Source organism: Aotus nancymaae, unplaced genomic scaffold (assembly GCF_030222135.1).
Source record: "Aotus nancymaae isolate 86718 unplaced genomic scaffold, 86718_ANA_hifiasm-v0.15.2.pri h1tg000072l, whole genome shotgun sequence".
NCBI lineage: Eukaryota > Metazoa > Chordata > Mammalia > Primates > Aotidae > Aotus > Aotus nancymaae.
Genome location: NW_026988487.1, coordinates 13,465,620 through 13,490,660, shown reverse-complemented (window position 1 = coordinate 13,490,660; position 25,041 = coordinate 13,465,620). Strand labels below are relative to the sequence as shown.

Genomic DNA, 25,041 nt, shown 5'->3' with positions numbered 1-25,041 from the left:
CTGAACTGAGGTTTGGAGTTCAAGACTAGCTTGACCAACATGAAGAAACCTCGTCTCTACTAATAATACAAAAATTAGCCAGGTGTGGTGGTACATGCCTGTGATCCCAGCTACTTGGGAGGCTGAGGGGGAATCACTTGAACCTGGGAGACGGAGGTTGCGGCAGAGGTTGTGGTGAGCTGAGATTGTGCCATTGCACTCCAGCCTGGGCAACAAGAGCGAAATTCTGTCTCAAAAAAAAAAAAAGAAAGCAAATGGGGGACTTGAGAGTTCCCTACCACTTGGAGCACATGTAGGGAGGAAGGCTGGGTGACTCCCTGCCAGGTGTGTTTCTAAAGCAATTTTTTATTAGAAAAATTTTCCAAATATATGGAAGTTAAAATAACAGCATGATGCTCTCACTCTTAACGCCTACCGTCTGAGCACAGTCTTAACATTCTGCCCTATTTCTTCATCTTCCTTACTCTCTCTCTCTCTCTCTGTTGTCTCTTGCTGAACTATTTGAAAGGAAGCTGCAGACCTGATGACACATCACCTCTAAGTACTTCCACCTGCATCTCCTGAGAATACGGTTATTCTCCCACATAACCACATCTGTCCCCATCCCAAGAAAATTAATCATTCACACTGTCGTTTCACATCCAGTGAAGACTTGCATTCAGGAAGTTGATAAATCACTGTGACCCCCATATGGAGAATGGCTGGTGGGGCCCGAGGGCAGGTGGATACGATTCCAGCAATCCCGGCAAGAGCCTGAACCAGAAGCCTGACATAGAGTAATGCGGGGTGATGAAGGCTGTTTTGAGGTAACCACAAGCCTACCACTGAGCATGGTGGCCGGGTCGGTGAGGGCTTTTAGGAGATACCAGACCACAGAGTTGAGAGTGGAAGAGGCAGGAGGTGGGCAGGAAGCAGAGAGGGGCACTGTAGGCAGAAGTAGGAGGATTCGTTCAAAATAGAAATGGAATGTCTACCAGGATGGTTAATTTTATATGTCAACTTGGCTGGCTGGCCACAGGAGGCCCAGATATTTGGTCAAACATTATTTTGGGTGTTTCAATGCAGGTGTCTGTGGATGAGATTAACATTTAAATTGTGTGATGGAGTAAAGCACACTGCTCTCTCTAATATCGGTGAGCCTTATCTCATCGAAGGCCTTAATAGAACGAAAAGTCTAAGCCTCCCCTAAGAGAGAATTCTCTTGCCTGTGGCTTTCGAACTGGGACATCAGCTCTTCCTGGTTCTACAGCAGCTTCCAGCCTTTGTACTTGAACTGGGACATTGGAGCTGCAGATTTTGGACTTGCCAGTCTCCATAATTACATGAGCCAGTTCATTATAATAAACTCTTTTGCTCGCTCTCTCTCTCTCTCTCACACACACACACACATACACACACACACACACACCCTCCCTCACACACCCTCCTATAGGTTCTGTTTCTCTGGAAAACCCCAACTAATACATCTACTCCATGCCAGACATTCTGTCCCAGTGCTGAGACCATAATGGCAAACACAGCATGGGCTGTCATGGAGTGCGCCATCATACAGGGCTCGGTTTGCCTGGACTAGGCTGTGTGTGGTGAGAGATGCAGATGAGGGGTAGGTACGGGCCAGATCAAGAGGGGCCTTGCAGGCCATGGAAAGGAGCCTGGATTTTATTCTGTAGACCAGTGCTTTCCACACTTCAGGACCCTCATGATTTTTGCCAGGTCCACATTTCAATTGCATTATTATTTGTTTGATACATTAAAAAAAACAAAAACAAAGTTTTTATGCTGCTGATAGAAAAACAAAACCAAAATAATAATAATAATAATAATTTTATGCCCATTTGAAAAAACTGCCTTAGGCCATTAATACCTATGAAAATGTATTTTTTTCCCCCTCATTACACGTGAAAATAAATGTAAAATCATTACAATAAAAAATGCTGGCCATATACTGCTTAAATTAGTTTCAGGTATTCTACATTTTGGGAAAAGTTGCCATGAATGATGGGGGTAGGGGTGGATATTAGGGGTTTGAGGAAGGACGGGACACCCTGAGATTTATGTTTTAGAAAGATTCACTCTGGCTCTTGGGCAGAGTAGATTGGCAGGAAATGGACTGGAAGACAGGGAGACCAGCTAGGGGCTGTTGCAGTTGTCCCAGAGAGAGGAGAGTCTGAACCAAGGGTGTGCGGTGGAGTAGGGAGGAGGGGACAAATGTGAGGGGCATTCAGAGATGAAATTTGATAGGACTTAGAAACCAGTGGCATGGAGATTGAGGAGAAGGAGGAACCTGGGTTGCTGGTGATGATTTTGGTTTGGTTGCCTGGGAAGATGGAGGAGCCATCACAGAGGCGGGGAGCCAGGGTGCAGAGGCCACAATGAAGTCCAAAGGGCAGGGCAAGGGAGGCACGCGTTGCCAGGGCCAGAGACTTTGACTGCAGTTTTAGCAAAGATGCTATGAGGTTCATTGCCCCTTAAATAATAGCAAACCCACACTTTAAATTAAATTAAAACATTTTTAGTTTAGCTCTTCTAAGTGGACCCACACATGTATTCTCTACTAGTTATTACTGAGAATGACTAAGTATTATAATTGAGCTGAAAATAATCTGCCGCCCATACTTGCTGGGTTGGTTACTAAGTATTGCTTGAGTTTTTAAGTAATGAAACAAAGTTGTGCTCTTTCCAAATGTTAATTTTGAGGACTGCAGATGGTAACCATCTGTTCCGCGACTAGCATTTTACAATATTTGATTACTACTTTATATAGTTTGGGGAAGCCTGCCAGTGGAGTCTACCCATCAGGTTGGGAACTTCGGTGGTATGTCTCCTGTGGTTGCTCTGATGGTCTTGGCCACCCTTGAATGGGTTCCCCTCTGATTTCTGGGCTAAAGGGTATCGAGTTGGACTGGCACGGTCATGATTGATAGCAGGAGGAACTCGAGGAGCCCTGTCCTGTTCAACTCTTCCTTACAGCTGGAACCATTAGAGTGCATCATGGAAGAATCTGTGAGGTCAGGATTGTCCGACAGTACCCTTTGGGTTACAAGTGACAGAACAACAAACCCCGGCTGCTTGGGCGAAAGGAGTTTAATTGGCTCAGGTCGTTGAGAAGTCTAGGGGAAGGACTTCCTTCCGGTAGATGGTTTTAGGGCTCAAATGAATTTTTTTTTTTTTTTTTTTTTTTTTTTTGAGACGGAGTTTCGCTCTTGTTACCCAGGCTGGAGTGCAATGGCGCGATCTCGGCTCACCGCAACCTCCGCCTCCTGGGTCCAGGCATTTCTCCTGCCTCAGCCTCCTGAGTAGCTGGGATTACAGGCACGCGCCACCATGCCCAGCTAATTTATTGTATTTTTAGTAGAGATGGGGTTTCACCATGTTGACCAGGATGGTCTCGCTCTCTTGACCTCGTGATCCACCCTCCTCAGCCTCCTAAAGTGCTGGGATTACAGGCATGAGCCACCGCACCTGGCCCCAAATGAATTTTTTTTTAGACAGTCTTACTTTATCATCCAGGCTGAGTGCCATGGTGTAAGCACAGCTCACTGCACCCTCGACTGCTGAGGCTCAAATGGTTCTCCCATCTCAGCCTCCTGAGTAGCTGGGACTGCAGTCATATGCCACCAGTTAACTTTTTATTTTTTGTAGAGACAGGGTCTCCCTATGTTGCTCAGGTTGGTCTCAAACTCCTGGCTTCAAATGATCCACCCATCTCAGCCTCCCAAAGTGCTGGCATTACAGGCGTGAGCCACCACCCCTGGCCCAAATAAATTCTTTGGGCTTGTTTTTTCTTAGGGTCTCAGCTCTGCTTTCTGCTATGTGGCTGTGGTCTCAGGATTCTAGAGGAGTCAGGATGGCTTCACTGAGAGAGAAGATCAAATCCTCCCAGCATCAAGTTTAGTGGGAAGGAGCTAGAGTCCTTTCACACCACTTCTGCAGAGGTGTTGTGATGCTCTTTGATTGAACTAGCTAGCTTTTGTCACATGCCCGTGTGTGAGCCAGTCCTTGTTCCCACGTGGATGCAGAGCTCTGATAGATTAGGACTGGATATAGTCCCACTCAGACCTTCTGGGTTGAGACCTGGGGAGGAGTGCACCCCAGGTTGCACATTGGGGCTGTTACTAGAAGGGAGAAGGGATGGTGGGGGTCAGGCAACTACTTGTCCACTCCAGCATCAGAGCAAGAGTCAGGGAACCAGGAGGAATTGGCTAACATAGCTGAGGAGACACATTTATTGTTGCCGAGGAGATAATGTGCTGTAAATGGAATAAAGGAGCCTCTGGAACCAGCTAAGCTTCCCTTCTTAGTTTAAGGGCATCTGATAGATTTAGTTTCTGGTTCTTTTGGAGGGAGTGACATGAGGGGGGTTGTCTTTTTTCTTGTATGTTCCTTTAAAACTAAGGCCAGTCACTGGATCTCTTTTAGCTCCTTCATCTGGAACATAGGGGGTGTCTCTCTGTACAGAGGAGATAGTAGCTTCATTCTGTTTAGTTAACAGTGAGTGGAGCCCACTGTGGGCCAGGTGCTTAGCCCAGAGAGAGCCACAGGTGAGGTAGCAGATAAGTCCCTGGCAACACCGTGAACCACAGGTGAGGTAGATAAGTCCCTGCAGCCCCACAGAGGACAGGGGGAGCCCCTCTGTCTCCAGAGAGGAACAGTGAGGAAGGGCTTCCTGGAGGAAGGACACTGAGCTGAGCCTGGAAGGATGAACAAGGTTCCTCACATAGAAGAGATAGGAAGGAGTCTGCGGCCAGGGAGCTGCATGTGCACTGAAAGGCGCCATACTTGGTGGTTTGGGGAGTCTGGGAGCAGTTCCTCTGGCTGACTGGGATGCACCCAGGATACTGATTCCAGTGCTCACTTGGTGTTGGTGTGGAGACTGGAGTGACAGGCTAGGGACTGGGATACCAGGTTCAGGCAGGAGCCTGATGAAAGCTTAGCAAGCCCGTATGTTTTAGAACATGCCATTTAAAACGATCTATACTCTCCTTGTTCCCTTAAAAAGAGGTTAGGCTAGAGTTGTGGGTTCCTTAGAGAGAGCTTTAATATAGAGAAAAATGTGGGTTCTGCAGACACAAAAAAGAGTATGCTGTGTAATTCCATTTATACAAAACTCTGGAAAAAGCACACAACTCTAGTGACAGAAAGCAGAGCAGCAGCTGCCTAGGGTCGGGGATGTCAAGAGGGTGGGAGGGAGGGATTACAAAAGGCATGCGGTAACTTTTGGGGATGATGGATATGTTCACTGTCTTGATTATGGTGCTCGCTTCTCCAGTGGGTACCTGTGGCTGCACTTACCAAATTACATACTTTATGAAGTTGGCTATATGTCAACTGTACCTCAATACAGCCTTATTTTGTTCTTTTTTTTTTTTTAGAATAAGACTCTGGGGCCACTCTGTCAGAGTTCAAATCCAAGCTTCACCTTTATCAGCTGTGTGATCTTGGGCAGGTTACCAGACCTCTCTGTGACTGATTTTCTTATGTGTGCATTAATTACATGTAAATAGAGACAAACAAGTGCTCATTGTGATTCTTTTTTTTTTTTTTTTTTTTTGAGACGGAGTCTTGCTGCGTTTCCCAGGCTGAAGTGCAGTGTTTCTATCTCAGCTCACTGCCATCTCCACTTCTGGGGCAGAGCAATTCTCCTGCCTCAGCCTCCGGAGTAGCTGGGATTACAGGCATGCACCACCAAGCCTGGCTAATTTTGTATTTTTAGTAGAGACAGGGTTTCACCGTGTTGGCCAGGCTGGTCTTGAACTCCTGACCTTAAGTGATCTGTCCACCTTACAGGTGTGAGCCACCTCACCCAGCCAATTGTGATTCTGATCATAACTCATAGTAAAATGAAGTCACGTGCCCAGGCTCTGGGTGTACCATGGTGACTGTCCAGTGTCTTTGTGCAGAGCCCCCTAGATTCATGCTTCTCAAACTTTAAAATGTGCATGCAAATCTCCTGGCATCCTTGTTAAAATGCAGGTTTGATCTAGTGGGCCTGGGATGGGTCCTGAGACTGCATTTCTGACGAGCTCCCGGTGCTGTGGGTTTTGCTGGTTCAGGAGCACACTGAGTTTCGAGGCTCAGGCCTGCGGGCATTCTCCCCTCTGTGGCCTGTGCTCTCACCAGCCATGGCTAATGTCAGAGCTGGTTTCCTAGTGATTGCCCCTCAGGGTCTTCCTGCTTATCTCCCCTATCCTGCCTGTGAGGGACACCTACTCACACACCACCTGAAGTTGAGTTCCAGAAAGAAGACGCCAGGGATGAGGCCGTACATTTCCCTCCACACGCACTCTTGGTCCTTGTGGGCCTGCTCTGGGATGGGGCTTCTGCAGGACTAAACACCCAGCCCAGCCCAAGGTGCAGGCTCCATGGGATGGGACAGGAGGGGCACTGGGCCTCTGCATCAACCATGCCTGCTTCCCAGAGTACTGGGACCTGGGGGCCAGAGCTGGGTCTAGAACTTGGCTTGGTGCCCTAGAAGTGATGCTCCTTGTTTTCCAGGGACAGAGAGTCTCACAGATGGCCCCGCTGCCAGGGGCAGAACTGGTTCAGAAGCCACTGCAGCTCTACCGATATTTGCTGCGCTGTTGCCAGCAGCTGCCGACCAAGGGCATCCAGCAGCATTACAAGCATGCCATCAGGCAGGTGTGAGCTGGGTCCACCGGGTCTGGGGGCTACCTCTGATGGCAGGCTTGGGGGTGTGAGTCAGAGGCCAGGGCACAAGGCTCGTCTCTCCAATGGTGGTGAGGTGGCAGTGTGGTAAGAGCCACAGGAAACCAGTGCTGGGCTGCCCAGCTCCTCTCTGTCCAGGAAACAGAGGATGCATCACCAAGCACACTAGCTGTTCTAGGGCATGCATGAGGCAGCTAAGCGGGTAGTTAAAATAGACTGTGAGGCACGACATCATCTCACAGGCATCCCTGCCAACTTGAATTTAATCCTGAGAAAATATCAGGTAAACCCCGAGCGAGAGGCCATCCACCACATAATTAATTGACCTGTCCTCATCAAAAATGTCAGTGTCGTAAAACACAAAGAAAGGCAGAGTGTTCTGGATTAGAGAACTCAAGAGACATGGTGACTAAATGTAATGCATGATTCCAGATTGGATCCTAGACCCGAAAAAAAATAGCTGTAAAGAATATTACGGGCCGGGTGCAGTGGCTCACGCCTGTAATCCTAGCACTTTGGGAGGCCTAGGTGGGTGGATCACCTGAGGTCAGGAGTTCAAGACCAGCCTGGCCATCATGGTGAAACCGCATCTTAAAAAATAAAAATTAAAAAAAATTTTAAAAAAAGAATATTACGGATTATGGGTGTGGTGGCTCACGCCTGTAATCCCAGCACTTTGGGAGGCTGAGGTAGGCAGATTGTTTGAGCTCAGGAATTCAAGACCAACCTGGGCAACATAGTAAGACCTTGTTTCTATTAAAAAAAAAAAAATTAACAAATGAGATGGGAGGATTGCTTGAGCCCAGGAGGTCAAGACTGCAGTGAACTGTGATTGTGCCACTGCGTTCTCACCTGGGTGACAGGTGAGATCCTGCCTCAAAAAAAAAAAAAAAGGACTATTACTGGGGCAGTGCATGAAATTAGAATATGGGCTATAGATTATAGTGTGTCAATATTAAGTCTTCTGAATTTAATTGTTGTGGTCATGTCAGAATGCCCTTGTCATCAGGATATACACATAGGGATGTTTAGGGGTAAGGGCAGCGTGTCTGCAGTTACTCTTAAATGCTTCTGAAAAAACGTATACATAGTCATAGAAAGAGAATGATAAAGCGAGTGTAGCAAAATATTAACAATCAGTGATTCTGGTAGGAATTACTTGTATATAACCACAATCTTCTGTAAGTGAGAAATCATTTCCAAATAGAAAGTTAGCTAAAATTCATACAAATATAATATGGAAAGTTAAAAAAAAAAAAAAAGGAGGTAGCGGTAGCCACAGAGGGCTGTGGAAACATGAAGGGAGCAGATAGCTGTCTAGGGAGTCAGGAAGGGCATCCCAGAGGTGTATGCTGAGGGGGCTCCTAAAGAGGAGCAGGAAGATGTGTGGGGTTGGGAATGACACGGGAGGGAGGTGCCAGTTCTTTTTTTTTTTTGTTTTTTTGAGACGAGTACAGTGGCACGATCTGGACTCACTGCAACCTCCACCTCCCAGGTTCAAGCGATTCTCCTGCTTCAGCCTCCCGAGTAGCTGAGATTACAGGCATGCACCACCATGCCCGGCTAATTTTGTATTTTTGGTAGAGACAGGGTTTCTCTGATGTTGGTCAGGCTGGTATGGAACTTGTGACCTCAGGTTCACTTTGGGAGGCCTCCCTCAGTCTCCCAAAGTGCTGGGATGAGCCACCGCACCCAGTGGTGAGCCATTGTGCCCGGCACCAGTTCTTTTTCAAAGGCAAAACCTGAATCTTAGGTTGCTTCTCAATGGTGAACATCTGGTCAAAAGCAAACAGCGGCCCATGCTCTGCATCGGGCCTGGTGGATTTCCTGAAGCCGCTCTCTCTACTGCCTCCCCTTCCTTCCCTCTGTGGCTATCTGGAGAAGCCCTACTTATTCCTCCCTGTTGTGAAGCCCATGTAGAAATCTCACCCTGGGGAAAGCAGCTTCCTCTGAGGAAGAGAGATGGAAGTTCCCTTTGGCCTCCATGGCCTGATAGCCTTTGGGCCCAGCTTGATTTTGGGGTACCTTGGGGGCCAGTTTTTGCACCTCCCCTGGTGGCAGGAGTACATGCTTTGCAGTCACATAGACTGGGATTCAAATGCTATTGTTCAGTAGCAATTGAGGATCTCTGAGCTTGTGTTTCCTCGTCTCTACAGGGGACAATCATCACCATCTATGGAGGATGAAGAGAGTTGCTGGGTATGAAGTGCCCAGCAGTGTACCTGCCCATGACTGGTGCTCTGAAGCTGCCAGTCCTGGGAATTTCATCTGGTCATCTTTCTTTATGTTTAAACTTGCAGAGTTTTCGGGTTCATTCAGATGAAGACAACCCTGAGAGAATCCAGCAAATTATTAAAAGAGCCATTGAAGATGCTGACTGGATCATGAATAAAGTAGGTGCTTAGTCCCCGGCTCCGCCTGCGAGCTGGGGTGATGCTGGCCATGATCCCCATGACCACTAGAGGCCACTCCTGCCCCACAGTTGAGAATGGTCCCTGTGGAGGAGGCCACCATCCAGCTGCTTCCCTCCTCCAGAAGCTGAAAGGTGATGGCAGATCCCTTCTGGTTGCATTTATATTTTGCAAGTGGGGAGGGGCTGTCACTCTTCATCCTTAAAGGCAAATTTTCGCCCAACAGTGTTGATCAAGCTGAGAGGGGGCAGCAGGAAGAAGGAGGAGAGAATAGTCTTCCTGGAAGCCGTAGTGCAGAGCCGGCAGTGGCATTGAGATGCTGCAGAGAGGAAAGCCATCCTGGGGAGGGACTCCCTGTCTCTGGGGGGTATTCACACTGGAGCAGAATTATGGAGGAAACATTCAGTATGTTTTGGTGGAGGAAGGGAGTGAGTCGGGAATGTAGACTGGCATCTTGGCCCTTAGACTCTGATATTAGAATGACCTAGAGAGTTGGAGTGTGCCCCTACCTCCCTGTCCTTCTAACTCACACTCTTCAGGTATGTGCCCGGGGTCCATTTTTTAAAAACCTAGTAATTGTACTAGCTGGCTTCCAAGGGTCCTCCTCCACCTGAGATTTTTTTTCCCCCAAAACAAGACTCAGAGAGGACAGGTGCCCAGTTTCCTTATTATCCTCCCTCCCCAGCCCCGTCAGCTTCCTTTTTCATTAAAGAAGAAACAGAGTCCAGGCATGAAGTAGAGATTTGACTGCCCAGTGCCTCCTGCCTGAGTTCCCCACCTCCCAGAAGCCCCTGCAGGAGGTACAGGAGGCCCAGATCATGGGGGCTTGAGATATCCGCAGAGTCCTCCTGCCCCTGTGGGCTTCCCTCCTTCACTTCGAATCTCTCTGTCTTGCAGTATAAAAAGCAAAACTGAGAGCCCTGAGAGTGACCTTCCTAGCCTCTGGATGTTGAGAGGCCCCTCTTCTGGAGCTCAGAAGCAGCAGTGGGTTTGCAAGATCCATTGGCCTTGTTGGCTGAAAGAGCCAGAAATCGGGGGAGAAGCTGACCTCGCTTCTCCGGAGGCTCCTCTTGTCACAGCCATGTTGCCAGCATCCTTTATGTTTGCACTTCCAGCCGCTCATCATGTGAAATTTGGGGAGAATGTGGTATTTTTTTGTTTATTTTCTGTCTTTTTTATTTTTGTGTTTTTGTTCTTTTACTTTTCTCTGAAAGTGATCCATTTATTCTGGAGATCTTTTTATCATTCTATGAGTCCTAGAGCAGATGTCCCCTTGGGGAGCAGCCTGTACAGAAGAGAGCACATGGGTTTTAGAACCAGACAGCTCTGGATTTGAATCCCAGATTCAGTAAGATGAAGGTGAAGTGCCTCACACAGGATGCGCGTGGCGGAGCCTGAAGGGCTCCCTCCAAGGAAGCCGTCCTGCCCCGCCCCCCTCTGCTCCCGCAGCACCCTGCACAGCTCTGCGCCAGGCCATTCAGTGTCAGGTCTCAGTTATTTGTTTGCTAGCTTGCCCTGTCCCTGCTTGTAGCCCCGAGCCCTCACAGTTGTCACGCACCCTGCAGTCTGCCAAGGAACTGCTCTTCCTGACCACTGTTTCTCCATGCCCACGGAAGTCAAAGCCCTGGGCCTTGCCTCCAAGGAGCTGACAGCGTCCTTAAGTGGTGAAGTCACACCACATGAACCAAGGAGGGACGCCAGAGCAGCTGTGGTGAACTCAGGCCTGTCCAGGCCTCTGCGCACCTGCAATTTGTTTTGACTGCCCTTCCCTGCTTTGCCACTGTCGTGGAAGGATGGAAGGGAGCGGGAGAGGCTGGAGGCTCAGGGAGAATGGCCAGAGTGGCCAGAAGATGCAGAGAAACCCCATTGGGATTTGAGTATTCCCCAAGGGCATTCAGCCACAGGGATCAACTAGTGCGTGTTTGTGTCCTTGCAATTATGTGACTTAAAGTGACTCAGAGATATCTTTATGTGCGTGGGTACTCCGCTGACAATGAAGTAAATATATCAATTTGTGGAAGCTTCTGTGTCTTCTCAACTGATAAGCCATGCATTCTCTAAGCATACCATCCAGCCCCGAGTGTCATCCACAGTTGAGAACATAGAGTCAGACATGAAGCTGCCCAGGAGGGGTCATTCTTCAGAGAAGGTGACTGGGACTGGCCCCGCTGCTCCACAACAGTTGATGAGGCCAGATTTGCCCCATCAGGCTGTGGGCAAGCTGAGGGGTTTCAGGCTAAGCCCAAAGCTGAGCCAGTCCTCTGTCCCACCCCTGCTATTGAGCTGGGGGCCTCTCCTCAGGTGACAGGGCTGTATTGAGGTCACAGGAGTTGGGGCAGCCGTATCTCAGATGTTGTTCCTCAGCAGGAGAGAAATGAATGAAGGCTGACAAGGGTTCAGGATAGAGTTAGTGTCGCTTGCTCTTGACCAGCTCCCGGAGTGGTTCTGTGACTTTTGGTTCCTGGGTAGGTGCTTGGTCCAGCTGTGCTGACTCGCCACATGTCAGACAGTAGGTGTTGAGCTGCAGTGTGAGGGCTGGCCGGTGAGGGAGCCAGCAGGGGTGGGGTGGGTGAACGGTGTGCTGCTGCTCTTCCCAGCCCCTGTGCTGCCACAGAGGGTAGTGCGCCCGCTCATGCAGGAGCCTACGGTAGGGGAGGCAGGAGCACGCAGCACCGTGCACACAGGGGCACTGTTGAAGCCTAGGAGAGCCTCCCGTCCTCAGCAGCAGCCTTGCCTTCCACTCTGCCCTCCGACTTCCACTGCTTCGAGCCCTGCGTGGACTGTGGGGATGGCTCCTTCATCTCTCCTGTCAACTCTCAAATGCATGGAGTTGAAGGTTTACAGAATAGCTTCCAAGCAAATGGAAGAAGATGAAGATTTGACCCAGAGTCAACCAGTGTGGCCTGCTGGAAGGGGCTCTGGAGCTACACACACCTGAATTTGAATCCCAGTCTGTCACTTAGAGGTGGTGTGATTTGGGGCAGGTTTGTTAACCTGTCAGGCTCACTTTTTTCACTGTGACAGGTTGCACATCCCACGGGCTGGGGAGATTAAGGCAGTGCACACAGATGGGCTGTCAGCCACGTGGCCTCCATCTCTTGTCTCTGGTGTACCTGGTGACGACGATTCTCTTTAGGTGGGTCCCTGCAGCTCTCCCTGGTGTCGACTGTACAAGCACAATGCCAGCAGGAAAGGATCCGACATGTGTTGTCCACACTTTGACTGATACTTCTTTGGACTCATATTGCCTTTCTGAGGTGCATTTGCATTATAAAGTTGCTGGTTTTATCTGCATAGTGAAAGGCAGATGTTAAAGCCCTCAAGGGCTTCCTTCTGAGGCTGACTCCGAGGCAGTGCTGGTCTTGAGTCCTGCACCAGCACATGTTCCCTGGGCAGAGACTGTCCTGCCCTACACAGTTCCCTTTTTCACCCCGTGCCCACCCCCTCTTCATTGAACATTTACTGCACGGTCCTTCCTCCACGCAGGAAGGGACTCACAGTGTAAGGGAAAGACAGACGTGGGTTGCCTGGAGGTTGAGCAGTTGTGGCTCACAGGATGTGATCATGACATAGATTTATCTTTTTGTCTCACAATTCCTTTATATTTTTTTCTGGAGGTTTCTATTCTCCCTATCCCTGGATGAAAACAGACAAAGCCTCAAAAATTTCTGGCCAGACTTAAATTTTAAAAACCCAAAGCTATGGCTACTTTTTCTTTCTTTTTTTTTATTTAAGAGATTGCTCTGCATGATTTGGTTCCTGTGGCGTATTCCAGCCTCACCTCCTCCACCTCCACCCCTATTCCCTCCACCCACCACGATGTCTCAACCGTACCAAGCAGCATGGGAGTCCCTGAACAAGTGGTGCTACTTCTGGCCTTTGCTTAAACTGCTGCTTGGCCTGGAATGCCCCTTCCCCAAGCTAGCAAAGATGCCTCTGTCTCCTTCTCTGACAGAGGTTTCCTATCTGCAGCAGATTCCAACTGGAAAAAGGAAGATGCCTGAACCTTAAGTTTTGAAATTTTATCTTCCTGTGACTGGACATTTCACTTAATGCATTGAAACTGTTTGTGAGTTAAAAGTAGCCATAGCTGCCAGGCGTGGTGGCGAGTTCCTGTGGTCCCAGCTACTCGGGAGGCTGAGGTGGGAGGATTGCTTGAGCCCAGGAGTTCTGGGCTGTAGTGCGCTATGCTGATCGGGTGTCTGCACTAAGTTCAGCATCAATATGGTGACCTACCAGGAGCAGGGGACCACCAGGTTGCCTAAGGAGGGGTGAACCAGCCCAGGTTGGAAACGGAGCAGGTCAAAACTCCCGTGTTGATCAGTAGTGGGATCGTGCCTGTGAATAGCCACTGCACTCCAGCCTGGGCAACATAGCCTTGCTAAGGAGTTTGGATCTTCTCCAAAGGGGTGGTTTTGTAATCATCTCTATGTAGTTGTCTCCTCCACCAAAGAGGGAAGCCCTTGAGGTCAGGACCAGGTACTGTTTGTTGTAGAACCCTCCAGGCCAGTCGCGTGTCTGCTGCCCGGGCTGTGAGCTCTTAAATGTTGGCTGAATGAAAGAATGATGATCGCAGGCAAACTGTGACGTCTCTCTTTCGTTCGTTTCTCACTGCTTTCTAGTAATGGGAAAGACTGGGAGATGGTGAGTATTTCTTGGCTAAGTCTTCTTCTTACTACCAATGCTTGGGAGCTGCTTTAGAGCCCTGTGCATGATTGGCAGGCTCGTCCTCCAGGAAGTTTGTCTTGATTCAGAGAGAGGATTTCCCCCAAAGTAAATGTTACCAGGTGCTGAAACCCAAACTTCCTCCCAACCTCTTGAAATGAACCTGTCCATTTTGCTTCCCTAGCGGGTGGGGATTAACTTGAGCATCCAAAACAAATACCCTTTGTACAATGACAGGGAGAACCATGACTGTGGCCCGTTTGATGTAAGGGAGTAAACTCGTTAACTTGGGGTGAGTAACTGTAGTTAAAGAAGATCAGAGGCTTTAGAACAGTGCCTTAAGGGGTTAAGAGTACCTTATGGAGCAGGCAGGCACAAGGTCACCCCAGAAAGGCACATGGTTTTAACAATAAATCAAAGAAGCAGGGTGCAGGGTTGGAGCCGGTTAAAGGAATCTGCTCGTGAACTGCTCAGAGGCTGCAAGATCACCTTTGAGCCTCTCCGAAGAAATGAAAAGATACTTCTCAGTGGAACAGCTTCAAATCTTTTCTTTAAAAATCTGGTGAGCAAAGGAGGAGGAACACTTACTGAACGTCTACTGCATCCCTGGACTGAGCAGGCGATGAGGACATGAAGGAGGAATCAGTCTGTAGATAGGGAGCTCCACGGGCAGGACTTGGTTTAGTTCACCACTCTCGTCCTGCCAGCACCCAGCTCAGTGCCTGGCACATAGTAGGAGCTTCACAAGCTTTTGTTAAATGAATACATCACAGTCCTTGCCTCCAGAACTTACTGTCCAGTAGTAGACAGAACTTTAATCCCATACATGCTATGCAGTCTGGGAAGTGCCAGGCTCTGTATGGGGTGCAGTGGGGCCCCAAAGGAAAGGCATGCTCATTTCCTCTGCAGTTGTGCCGTGCATTCATTTACCCATTCATTCATTCTTTTTTTTTTTTTTTTTGAGACGGAGTTTTGCCCTGTCGCCAGGCTGGAGTGCAGTGGCATGAACTCAGCTCACTGCAACCTCCGCCTACCAGGTTCAAGCGATTCTCCTGCTTCAGCCTCCTGAGTCTTGAATTCAACAAGCATTGAGCACCTCCTATATATAGGATTCATTGGCCAGGTGGTGGCTACTATGAGTGGTGGTGGCTGTGCATTATCAGCAGGTCTGAAATGACGGCACTGATAGTGCCAGGTAATACCTTGTACCCAGGGCAGAGTTCAGCCCTGGTACAAGGTATTAACTTTGCATTGGCAAATCAGAGATGAGTTACTTGTCTGCTGACACATGGCTCCTGATAGAAGAGGCTTGGAGTAGCAGTCAGGTTGAAAGGGGAGCAGCAAGTTCATTTGGGCAGCACCTCATGTTGCTTTTTGGGGTAGCACTCATATATTTTTTTTAATTTATTTTTATTTTTGAGATAGTGTCTTGCTCTGTTGCCCAAGCTAGAGTGCAGTGGCTTGATGTTGGCTCACTGCAACCTCCACTTTGTGGGTTCAGGTGATTCTCCTACCTCAGCCTCCCTAGTAATAGTGGGACTACAGATGTGTGCCACTATACCCAGCTAATTTTTATTTTTGTAGTAGAGGTGGGGTTTTGCCGTGTTGGCCAGGCTGGTCTTGAACTCCTGGGCTCAAGTGATCTGCCCACCTTGGTCTCCCAAAGTGCTGGGATTACAGGCATGAGCCACTGTGCCAGGCCTCATATTGCCTTTTTTTTTTTTTAATTTTTAATTTTTTGAGATGGAGTTTTTCCTCTTGTTGCCCAGGCTGGAGAGCAATGGTGCTATCTTGGCTCACTACAACCTCTTGCCTCCCAGGTTCAAGTGATACTCCTGCCTCAGCCTCCCGAGTAGCTGGGATTACAGGCATGCACCACCACGACTGGCTGATTTTTTGTATTTTTAGTAGAGACAGGATTTCTCTATGTTGGTCAGGCTGGTCTTGAACTCCTGACTTCAGGTGATCTGCCCGCCTCAGCCTCCCAAAGTGCTGGGATTACAGGCATGAGCCACTGCGCCTGGCCTCCTATCGCTTTTTATGAACTGCATATTTATATAAAGTTGCTTTGGAGTGGCCTGATGGAATTATGGGTGGCTGAAACCCCTTGCACAACTACTGTGGATGAAGCCAAGGAAAAGGTTGAGGGGAAAGGTTCTGGCTCTGGGAAGCAGAAGGCAGAAATACAGTTGCAGAAAGTTGTGTGTCTGCATCAAAATAATCACCCAACTGTGTCATCCAGCCTGAGTCAGACCCCGGAGAGCTTCATAGAGAGTAGATGATGCCACTCTCAGTGGTGGAAACTACTAGGAACGACCAGGTCTGATGGATCTTGTGGGGCAAGCCCGCAAGTGCTCATCATCTAAATGAGAAGTTATGGAATGAACAGTTGTAGGCAGAGAGAGGGACTGGGTAGGTCCCTGTTGACTGGAAGTGAGTTAAACCTTAGGCCCTGGAAGACAGAAACCATCACTGTGAAAAGAAAGGTGAGCCGTTGTTCGCTTTACTTTCCCGGTGCATCGTTTCAGATTTGTTTGGGTTGGTGAAGACATTCTCAACAGTCAAGTGGCAGCATGGACAATGCCAAGCAATATCTTTATGCACTCTACCCAGATGACCATGGCTAAGCCCCAGACTACCTAGAATTCCAAGAGGGGAAGATTGATATGGGCTGGAGTGGTCAGAGAAAGCTTCAAGCAGACCCTGGAACTTGAGCTATACCTTGAAAGGCAAACAGGATTGAGGCAGTCAGAGGGAGGAGAAGGCATTTCTGATGGTGGGGTCAGCTAGAGGTATAAATAAATGTGGGCCTGGGAGGAGACTCAGACTAGACTCAGACTAGATGGCAGGGTGCTCGCAGGAGATGGTGAGAGAGAATCAACTCGGCCTCAGTCCGCTGAGTCTAGACTACATGCATGGCACCTTGCCAGCTGTATTAGTCTGTTCTCATGCTGCTAATAAAGGCATATCAAAGACTGGGTAATTTATAAAGAAAAAGAGATTTAATGGACTCACAGTTCCTTGTGGCTGGGGACGTCTCATAATCAAGGCGGAAGGCAAAAGGCATGTCTTACATGGCAGCAGACAAGAGGGAAAGTGAGAGGCAAATGAAAGGGGAAACCTCTTATAAATCATCAGATCAGCCAGGTGCATTGGCTCACGCCTGTAATCCCAGCACTTTGGGAGGCCAAGGTCGGTGGATCACAAGGTCAGGAGATCGAGACCATCCTGGCTAACACAGTGAAACCCCGTCTCTACTAAAAATATAAAAAATTAGCTGGGTGTGGTGGCACGTGCTTGTAATCCCAGCTGCATGGGAGGCTGAGGCAAGAGAATTGCTTGAACCTGGGAGGAGGAGGTTGCAATGAGCTGAGATTGTGTCACTGCACTCCGGTCTCAGAGCACGACAGAGCGAGACTCCATCTCAAAAAAAAAAAAAACAACCAAAAAACTAGTCGGACATGGTGGTGCACACCTGTAGTCCCAGCTACTTGGGAGGCTGAGGCAGGAAAACTTGGGAGGCTGAGGCAGGAAAATCACTTGAACCCAGGAGGTGGAGGTTGCAGTGAGCTGAGATTGTGCCACAAAAAAAAAAAAAAAAAAAAAAAAAAAAAAATCATCAGATCTTGTGCGACTCATTCATTACCACAAGAACAGTATGGGGCAAAACAGCCCCATGATTCAATTATCTCCCACCAAGTCCCTCCCACAACATGTGGGAATTATGGGAGCTACAATTCAAGATGATATTTGGGTGGGGACACAGTTAAACGCTATCACCGACCAACTTACTGCAAGTCTGTCCCTCCTCGATTACCCACATCCATCACTCCTTGTCAGAAAGTTCTTTGCTGTGTCTAATCCAAGTCTTCATGGCTAAGGTAAAGTTGTTTTTCCCAGTTTTGTCTTCAGGTGAGGCGAAAGACATTTATGGAAAGCCCCACCCATCAAGAAAATATACTTACCTTGACTCCAAATGTTGTCCCCAAGGAAAGCTTCTGGCCTCTAGAATGGCCCTGGCTGCAGCAGCCTGATCCTGCCTCCAGGAGGAACTCTGGTGGCTTTGGGGATCTTGGGTATTTCCTTTTGTCAACTGATAAAAGGACTTGAGTTTCCCCCTCCAGCTCATAGGAGAGGTGAGAAGAAAAGAAAAAAAAAATTATCCTTCTTTGTTTTTGCAGTGGAAATTATTTGCCTATACCAATAGCACATTGAGATGCAATATTTAAAAGAAAAATGGCAGATTCTTCAGAGCTAAATATTTGTTGTTGATTCAAACATGGGTCCTTCTGATTATATTAAAGTTGTCCTGGAAGCAAGAGAAGGGACCCTGGCATCAGAGAGACCTGGGCTCATATCCTGACCCAGGCACTAGTGAGCTGTGAGACCTTAGGCAAGTGAATATACTTGTCTGAGCCTCAGTTTCCCCATCAGTACAATGGGGGGTTCAGGAGGGGAGTCATCCTTCCTCCATAGAGTTGTTATGCAGATGACCACTTTATAGCACAAACAGAGCATGCAGGTTGAAGATTCCCATCCCTCGCTCGTTCTCACTCTTTTCTGTTGCTTCCTCCTTTACTTGGTCCCTCCTGGACCCTCTCTTCTGGCCTGTGCCTCAGACCTCCTAGAGGGGACTCTAAGGCAGAGCTCACAGCAGCCTCCCTTCATCAGCATCTGGAGCCTGCCTGTCCCTGCCAGAGGGACAGGGAACTCCTTCTGGAGGTGAACCCCTGGCCTCTTTCATCCTTCTTCATCAAGCCAGGGTGATGAAATTGAGTGGCCTTCACTGTCAAGTGCCCTTTTTACTGGAATTTAATCAGAACTCACAGACCAACTCTTTGGTCATTGCAGTTGAGAAGCTCAAGACATTCCGACCTTACCTGCTTTGTTCTGCTTTTCCTGATATTGCAAATACTTTTGGATGCTTATTTTTATTCAAGAAGGTCCTGAGTATCAGACTTTCGGATGAGAGTTCCCTGTGGAGAGATGATTGCATCTCCAGAGGCCAGTTACTGCTTTAGAGACCCACAGCGCAGCTTTTCAGCAAGGAGCCTAATTAAACAAGTTTGGGAAAGTCCCCGAACTGTGTTTCTGTGAGGTCCTGAGATAGCCTGATTTCAAGCTAAAAGAGGAGGCCCTTTCCTGGAAACGATGTAATTGACTGAAACAAATACTTTCATCCAACCTCCCTTTCCAAAGGCCCCTCTGTTGGTGGATTCCCTTTGGGGGCTGCATCAGGAATCAGAGAGTGGGGTAGGGGCCAGGACTCCCTAAATCCTTTCTGTCTGAAAAGTAGAGGGGAGTCTTGGCTGAAAGCCGTTTAAAAAATAAATTAATTTTCTAATTCATTAGTTCATTTAATCCTGAATTCCTATCATGTATATTTATTTTGTCATAGAATAGGTAAGATACTTGCCTGGTTCAGAATTGGGGATCTCCTAACCCAGTCCTCAACTGTTTGCTTTCCCTCCCAGGAGGGAAGTAACAGACTAGTTTCTTCTGCCTCCTTTAGAGATACGCTACGAAGAGAAAAACTGCACACCTTTTCTTCTGGTGCTCTCTTTTTTGATTTTTAAAAACTTAATATATCATGGAGTTCTTTTCAAAACAATGCACACAAGTCTTCATTTTTTATGGTTCATGTTATTAGTCCACTGCATAGAGATATCACAACTTTTCCAGTAATCTCCTATTGAGGGACAGCTGGTTTATTTACATTCTTCTACTATTATAAGCAACACGGCAGTGAATAACCCGTACAAATGTCTTCATACATGGGAAAATATCTCTAGGATAAGTTCTTACAAGCAGAATTGCTGAGTGAAAACGTATACACATTTGTAATTTTGAAAGATGTGCTGAAATGGCCCTACAGAGAAATCGGACCAATTTATACTGCCACTAACACCTAACAGTGTTTTAAATATGCAAGTGTTATATTTAGTTAGTTTTGAGTCAGGGTCTCACCCTGTTGCCCAGGCTGGAGTGCAGTGGCATGACCACATCTCACTGCAGTCTTGACCTCCTAAGCTCAAGTGAATCTCCTACCTCAGCTTCCCAAGTAGCTGAGACCACAGGGTGCACCACCATGCCCAGCTGTGCTTTTATGGCCATGACACGGAGCCTACCTGTGGCAGGTGCACATGACTGAGGCCCCCACATCACTGTCCTTCCACAGCTGTGTTGCCTGCAACTGCTAACTTACTCTAGTCCTTGAAAGACACCTGGGGGGCTTTCTTTGATAAGAGGTAGCGCATTTACTTTGAACATGATTATTTTCTCAGGATTACTTAATATTTTTTATACATATGACCCTACATTTCCTCACAGTGAGTGAATAAAGTCTGTGTTCTATTGTTTTTCTTTTCTTCCTCCCTTCCTCCCTTCATCACTTCTTTCTTTTTTCTTTCTTTCCTTCCTTCCTCCCTTTCTCTCTCTTTTTCTTTCTCTCTTCCCTTCCTTCTTCCTTCCTTCCTTCCTTCCTTTCAACAGGGTCTCACCCTGTCTCCCAGCTTGGAGTGCAGGGGCACGATCCCAGTTAACTGCAACCCCTGCTTCTCAGGCTCAAATGATCCTCTCACCGCAGCCTCCCAAGTAGCTGGGACTACAGGTGTGCGCTACCATGCCAGGCTAATTTTTTGTATTTTTGGTAGAGACAGGATTTTGCCATGTTGCCAAGCCTGGTCTTGAACTCCTGAGCTCAGTTGATCCACCCACCCCAGCCTCCCAAAGTGCTGGGATTACAGGCATGAGCCACTGCACTCACCTCTATTGGTTTTTTTATTCTGAGTGAGAAGAACACTACTTGCCTGAGATCTGCATTCAAATGATGTCTCCAGTGAATAATCTTGTGATCTTGCCAACTTACCCGGCTTCTCGAGTTCCCTCCACTGCAGTGTTGCAGAGACCAAGAGGATAATGAACCACAGCAATAGTTGTCGAGCTTGGAGCTTCGGTGCACACACCATCACCTGGGGGACTCCTGGAAACAGACGGCTGGGTCCCAGCCCCAGGGTCCCTGATATGGTCAGTGTGAGTGGAACCTGGTCATTTGCAAACCTAACAAGTTCCCAGGTGATGCTGCTGGCCCAGGGGCAACACTCTGAGAGCCATTAAAACCGTGTCTAGAAATAATAATTGCATAATTTTTTGTCTCTCCTATTGTCTTGACTGACAGGTTAAGAAAAGGAAACAGCATTTATTGAGTAGCAAAAATTACGCAAGCCATCTCATTTTATTTAATACTTACCCTTAAAGTACTTACTACTTTATGGATGAGAACATTGAAACTAAAAAAAGTTAAATGACTTACCCAGAGTTTTACAATGAGGAAATGGTGAATCTGGGATTCAAATAGAAGTTTGTCAAACTCCGGAATCTATATTCTATTTGTTACACCTTAGTGCTTGCCAACAGTGTTTGGCCATGGTAATTGCATAAGTTTAGGGGTTTAACTTTATTCTGCTTCTTTCTTTCTTTCTTTCTCTCTCTCTCTCTTTCTCTCTTTCTTTCTTTCTCTCTCTCTCCTTCCTTCCCTCCCTCCCTCCTCTCTTTCTATTTCTTCCTTCCTTTCTTTCTTTTTCTTTTTCTTTCTCTCTTTCTCTCTCTCTTTCTCTCTTTTCTTCTGAATCTTGCTCTGTGGGCAGGCTGGAGTACAGTGGCATGATCTCAGTTCACTGCAACCTCTGCCTCCCGGGTTCAAGTGATTCTCCTACTTCAGCCTCTGGAGTAGCTGGGACTACAGGTGTGCACTACCATGCCCGAGTAATTTTTTTTTTTTAATTTTAGTAGAGATGGAGTTTCGCCATGTTGGCCAGGATGGTCTCCATCTCCTGACCTCGTGATCCGCCCACCTTGGCCTCCCAAAGTGCTGGGATTACAGGCGTGAGCCACCGCGCCCAGCCTACTTCTTTCTATTGGATAATTTGTCTTCTGCTTTGACCGTCTATATTTTTTCCCAGGTATTCTGTGTGCAGAGTTCAGTCCACTGATCTAAAACAAGTTATTTTGGCTCTTTGAACCTCATTTTCCTCATATGTAAACTGAGGAAGCATCCACCTCACAGTGTTGCAGTGAGAGTTACAGACAATACGTGTGAACCACCTGGCAACGTGCCTGGCCAGCGTGAGGGACATAACACTCGACAGCTGCTGTTACTCACTAGCCCCTTGCTCCCCTTCCTTAAACGCCATCCCTGATTTCCAAATGAATCAGATGGTGTGTTCTTCTCTTGTTCTGCCACATTAACCAAAACTTATTCTGACCATATGCTCGAATTGCCTCATCGGCATGTCTCCTACTGGCACCTATTATATTGAAGAGCATTGTAAATATTAAAGAAGAGAACATGGGCCAGGCGCAGTGGCTCATGCCTGTAATCCCAGCACTTTGGGAGGTCGAGGTGGGCAGATCACCTGAGGTTGGGAGTTAGAGACTGGTCTGACCAACATGGAGAAACCCTGTCTCTACTAAAAATACAAAATTAGCCTGGCATGGTGGTGGGTGCCTGTAATCCCAGCTACTCGGGAGGCTGAGACAGGAGGATCGCTTGAACCTGGGAGACAGAGGTTGTGATGAGCCAAGATCATGCCATTGCACTCCAGACTGGGCAATGAGAGTGAAACTCTGTCTCAAAAAAAAAAAAAAAAAAAAGAGAGAGAATATGTAAGATGCAATGAATCAGCCAGTCAATAAACAAATATTGAGCACCTTCTATGTGCCAGGCGTGGGGTTATAGTTGTGCAGCAGAAAGTCCTGTTACAGAACTGAAGTGGGGTCTGCTTGCCTGGTGCAATAAACTCAAACATTCACACCCAGGCTTGCAGTGGAAGAAAAAAGGGTGTTAATTTTCAGGAAGCTGAGTAAGGAGAATCAGGCAGCTCATGCTTAAGACCTGACCTTCCTGATGGCTTGCAAGTAAGGGTGTTTAAGGATGAGGAGGCAGAGGTTACAGGCAAAATCATGTATCAGTACAGATAGACTATACATTGGTTTGACCTAAAAAGGTGGGACATCTCAAATCAGGGGCTTACAGGTCATAGGTAGACTCAAAGATTTTCTGATTTGCAGTTGGTTATGGAAGCAAAGCTTTGTCTAAAAATTTGGGATCAGCAGAAAAGAACGTTAGCCTGGCTCTTCAGCATGGCTTCCTCCAGGCTTCTCAGGAAGAACTTTAGAACTAAGAATGGCAGTCAGAATTCAGTCCTCAATTCCCCCTTATCTGAGGTCTGTGCTCCAGTGGATCCATTTGGTGGGGGTTTCTGAAAAACAACTCAGGGACATATGTTAAGAAGTTATCTTTAGATTCTATAAGGAACATCTTGTGACTCTAACTTCCTTGGCCATGGTTTTAAGCTACTGTTACCTTCTTGCTGATCAAGTTGCTTATTTACTTCTCAGAGCTAGCTAGGTGCCTGGAATTTCCCTTGAAGAAACTCAAGATTTTCCTTTATTTCTGTGCTTTGAGGGGTGGGAGGAAGAGGTCCTGGCAGGACACTTAGAGGGGTCCTGCTCGGTCTCAATTCTTCCTGTCTTTTGTCACTTCTCAGTCCTGGGGCGGGTACAGAAACAGAGTGCTGTGGCTACTTCCTGCTGAATTGGGGCAAAGATGAGGGACCAGGAAATGAGGAGATACATTTCTAGCATGGAGCTCAAGATATTCACGAGTCCCAGGCATGGCACCATGGTGCTGAATTATTGTATTAGTTGCTTTCATCACTGCTTTGTTACAATATTTTAATTTGGTTATGATAGAAAGCATAAGCAAAATTAGCAAGACTAACATGCCTAACTTTAGTAATCCAGAAAACATGGACTGTATTTCATGAAGAATCCAAGAAAACAAAGAAGAAAACTAGTCCTCTGGGACAGTCGGGGAGACCTGTTGTAACCAAGTGTCTTGTTCTCTAATTCTTTCTAATGAGTTTCTACCTGCCCAGATTCATTTATGTAAGTACAGCACATGGTATTTGCAATTATACATACTTTTCTCTAGTCAGCTAAGATGCAATCTAAGACCGTCTTATTATCTAAGACAACCTGAGCCAATGAATTAATTCCTTTTGACTGAGTGACTGTTGTATGCACTAGCAGCAAGAATTTTGAAAGTGAAGGACAAATTTCTAATCGTGTGCTCATGAGATGCCACTCCCTACCAAGGTAACAACATCTGCCCAAAGTAGTAGCTAGCTCCATCTTTTTGGAACCCAGGTGAATATGGATTTGTGGATTCCCAAAGTGAATATGTGGACTGTTTAGTTCCAATGAGTTGTTTAATTTGCTGGGAGCTAAGATACGCAACTTCCATGTGTTTAGAGAACAGGCCTCTAAGGGAGACAGATTTGAGGGCCTTACTCACCTGAAGAGGCAAAATCAAAGAAGACTTTATAATGAGTCAATCAAAAGAGGGAACTACTAAAATAATAAAATTTTCTTATGTAATATTCTTGTGGCAGCGGGGAGGGCTCAGAGTATGACAATATAGTGAACTGTCGCAGTTATTCCATTAACCGAGTCAGGTAACACATCTACAGATTGTCTGTCTTTGCCAGTGTTTGAGAGATTCCAATTACATAATTGTCCTTTTAATCTAGGGGGCTCAAAGTCCACAAGGAAGCATAACAAAAGGCAATCGTATTTATGGTTCAATGTGAGCACTTGAAGTAATTAAGACCCTAGAGCAGCACACAGAGCCTGCTTAGCCAGTAGTTGATAGACAAAGCAAAATAAATGATAACAAAGAATAGTTTCTGTCAGTATCTCTCGCTCTCTTTTTTTTTTTTTGCAAACAAAATATATGAAATAACAACTTTTTTAAAATTGTACTTTAGGTTCTGGGGTACCTGTGCAGATCATGCAGGATTGTTGCATAGGTACACACATGGCAATGTGTTTTGCTGCCTCCACCCCGCTGTCACCTACATCTGGCATTTCTCCCCATGTTATCCCTCCTTGACCTCCCCACCCCCCACTGTCCCTCTCATGGCCCCCCACGACAAACCCCAGTGTGTGATGCTCCCCTCCCTGTGTCCATGTGTTCTCATTGTTCATTACCTGCCTAGGAGTGAGAACATGCGGTGTTTGATTTTCTGTTTTTGTGTCAGTTTGCTGAGAATTGTGGTTTCCAGATTCATCCATGTCCCTACAAAGGACACAAACTGATCATTTTTTATGGCTGCATAGTATTCCATGGTGTATATGTGCCACGTTTTCCTTGTCCAGTCTATTGTTGATGGGCATTTGGGTTGGTTCCAGGTTTTTGCCATTGTAAACAGTGCCGCTATGAACATGCGTGTGCATG

At 47.2% G+C, this 25,041-nt stretch overlaps 1 protein-coding gene across 6 annotated transcripts in view; it reads left to right on the top strand.

Moving 5' to 3' along the window:
* LYRM9 (LYR motif containing 9) overlaps positions 1 to 25,041 on the top strand; it is a 59,575-nt gene that overhangs the window by 9,029 nt on the left and 25,505 nt on the right. For 4 of the 6 annotated variants that reach the window (XM_012449397.3, XM_012449396.2, XM_064367631.1 and 1 more), the window contains 2 exons: positions 6,496 to 6,639; positions 8,967 to 9,059. In XM_012449397.3, coding sequence (XP_012304820.1) covers positions 6,514 to 6,639; positions 8,967 to 9,059 — 219 coding nt within the window. In that variant the 5' untranslated portion in view covers positions 6,496 to 6,513. Of the gene's footprint in view, positions 1 to 6,495; positions 6,640 to 8,966; positions 9,060 to 9,974; positions 11,175 to 25,041 lie in introns of those variants that run through there. The other 2 variants (XM_012449399.2, XM_012449395.2) reach the window with 1 other exon arrangement.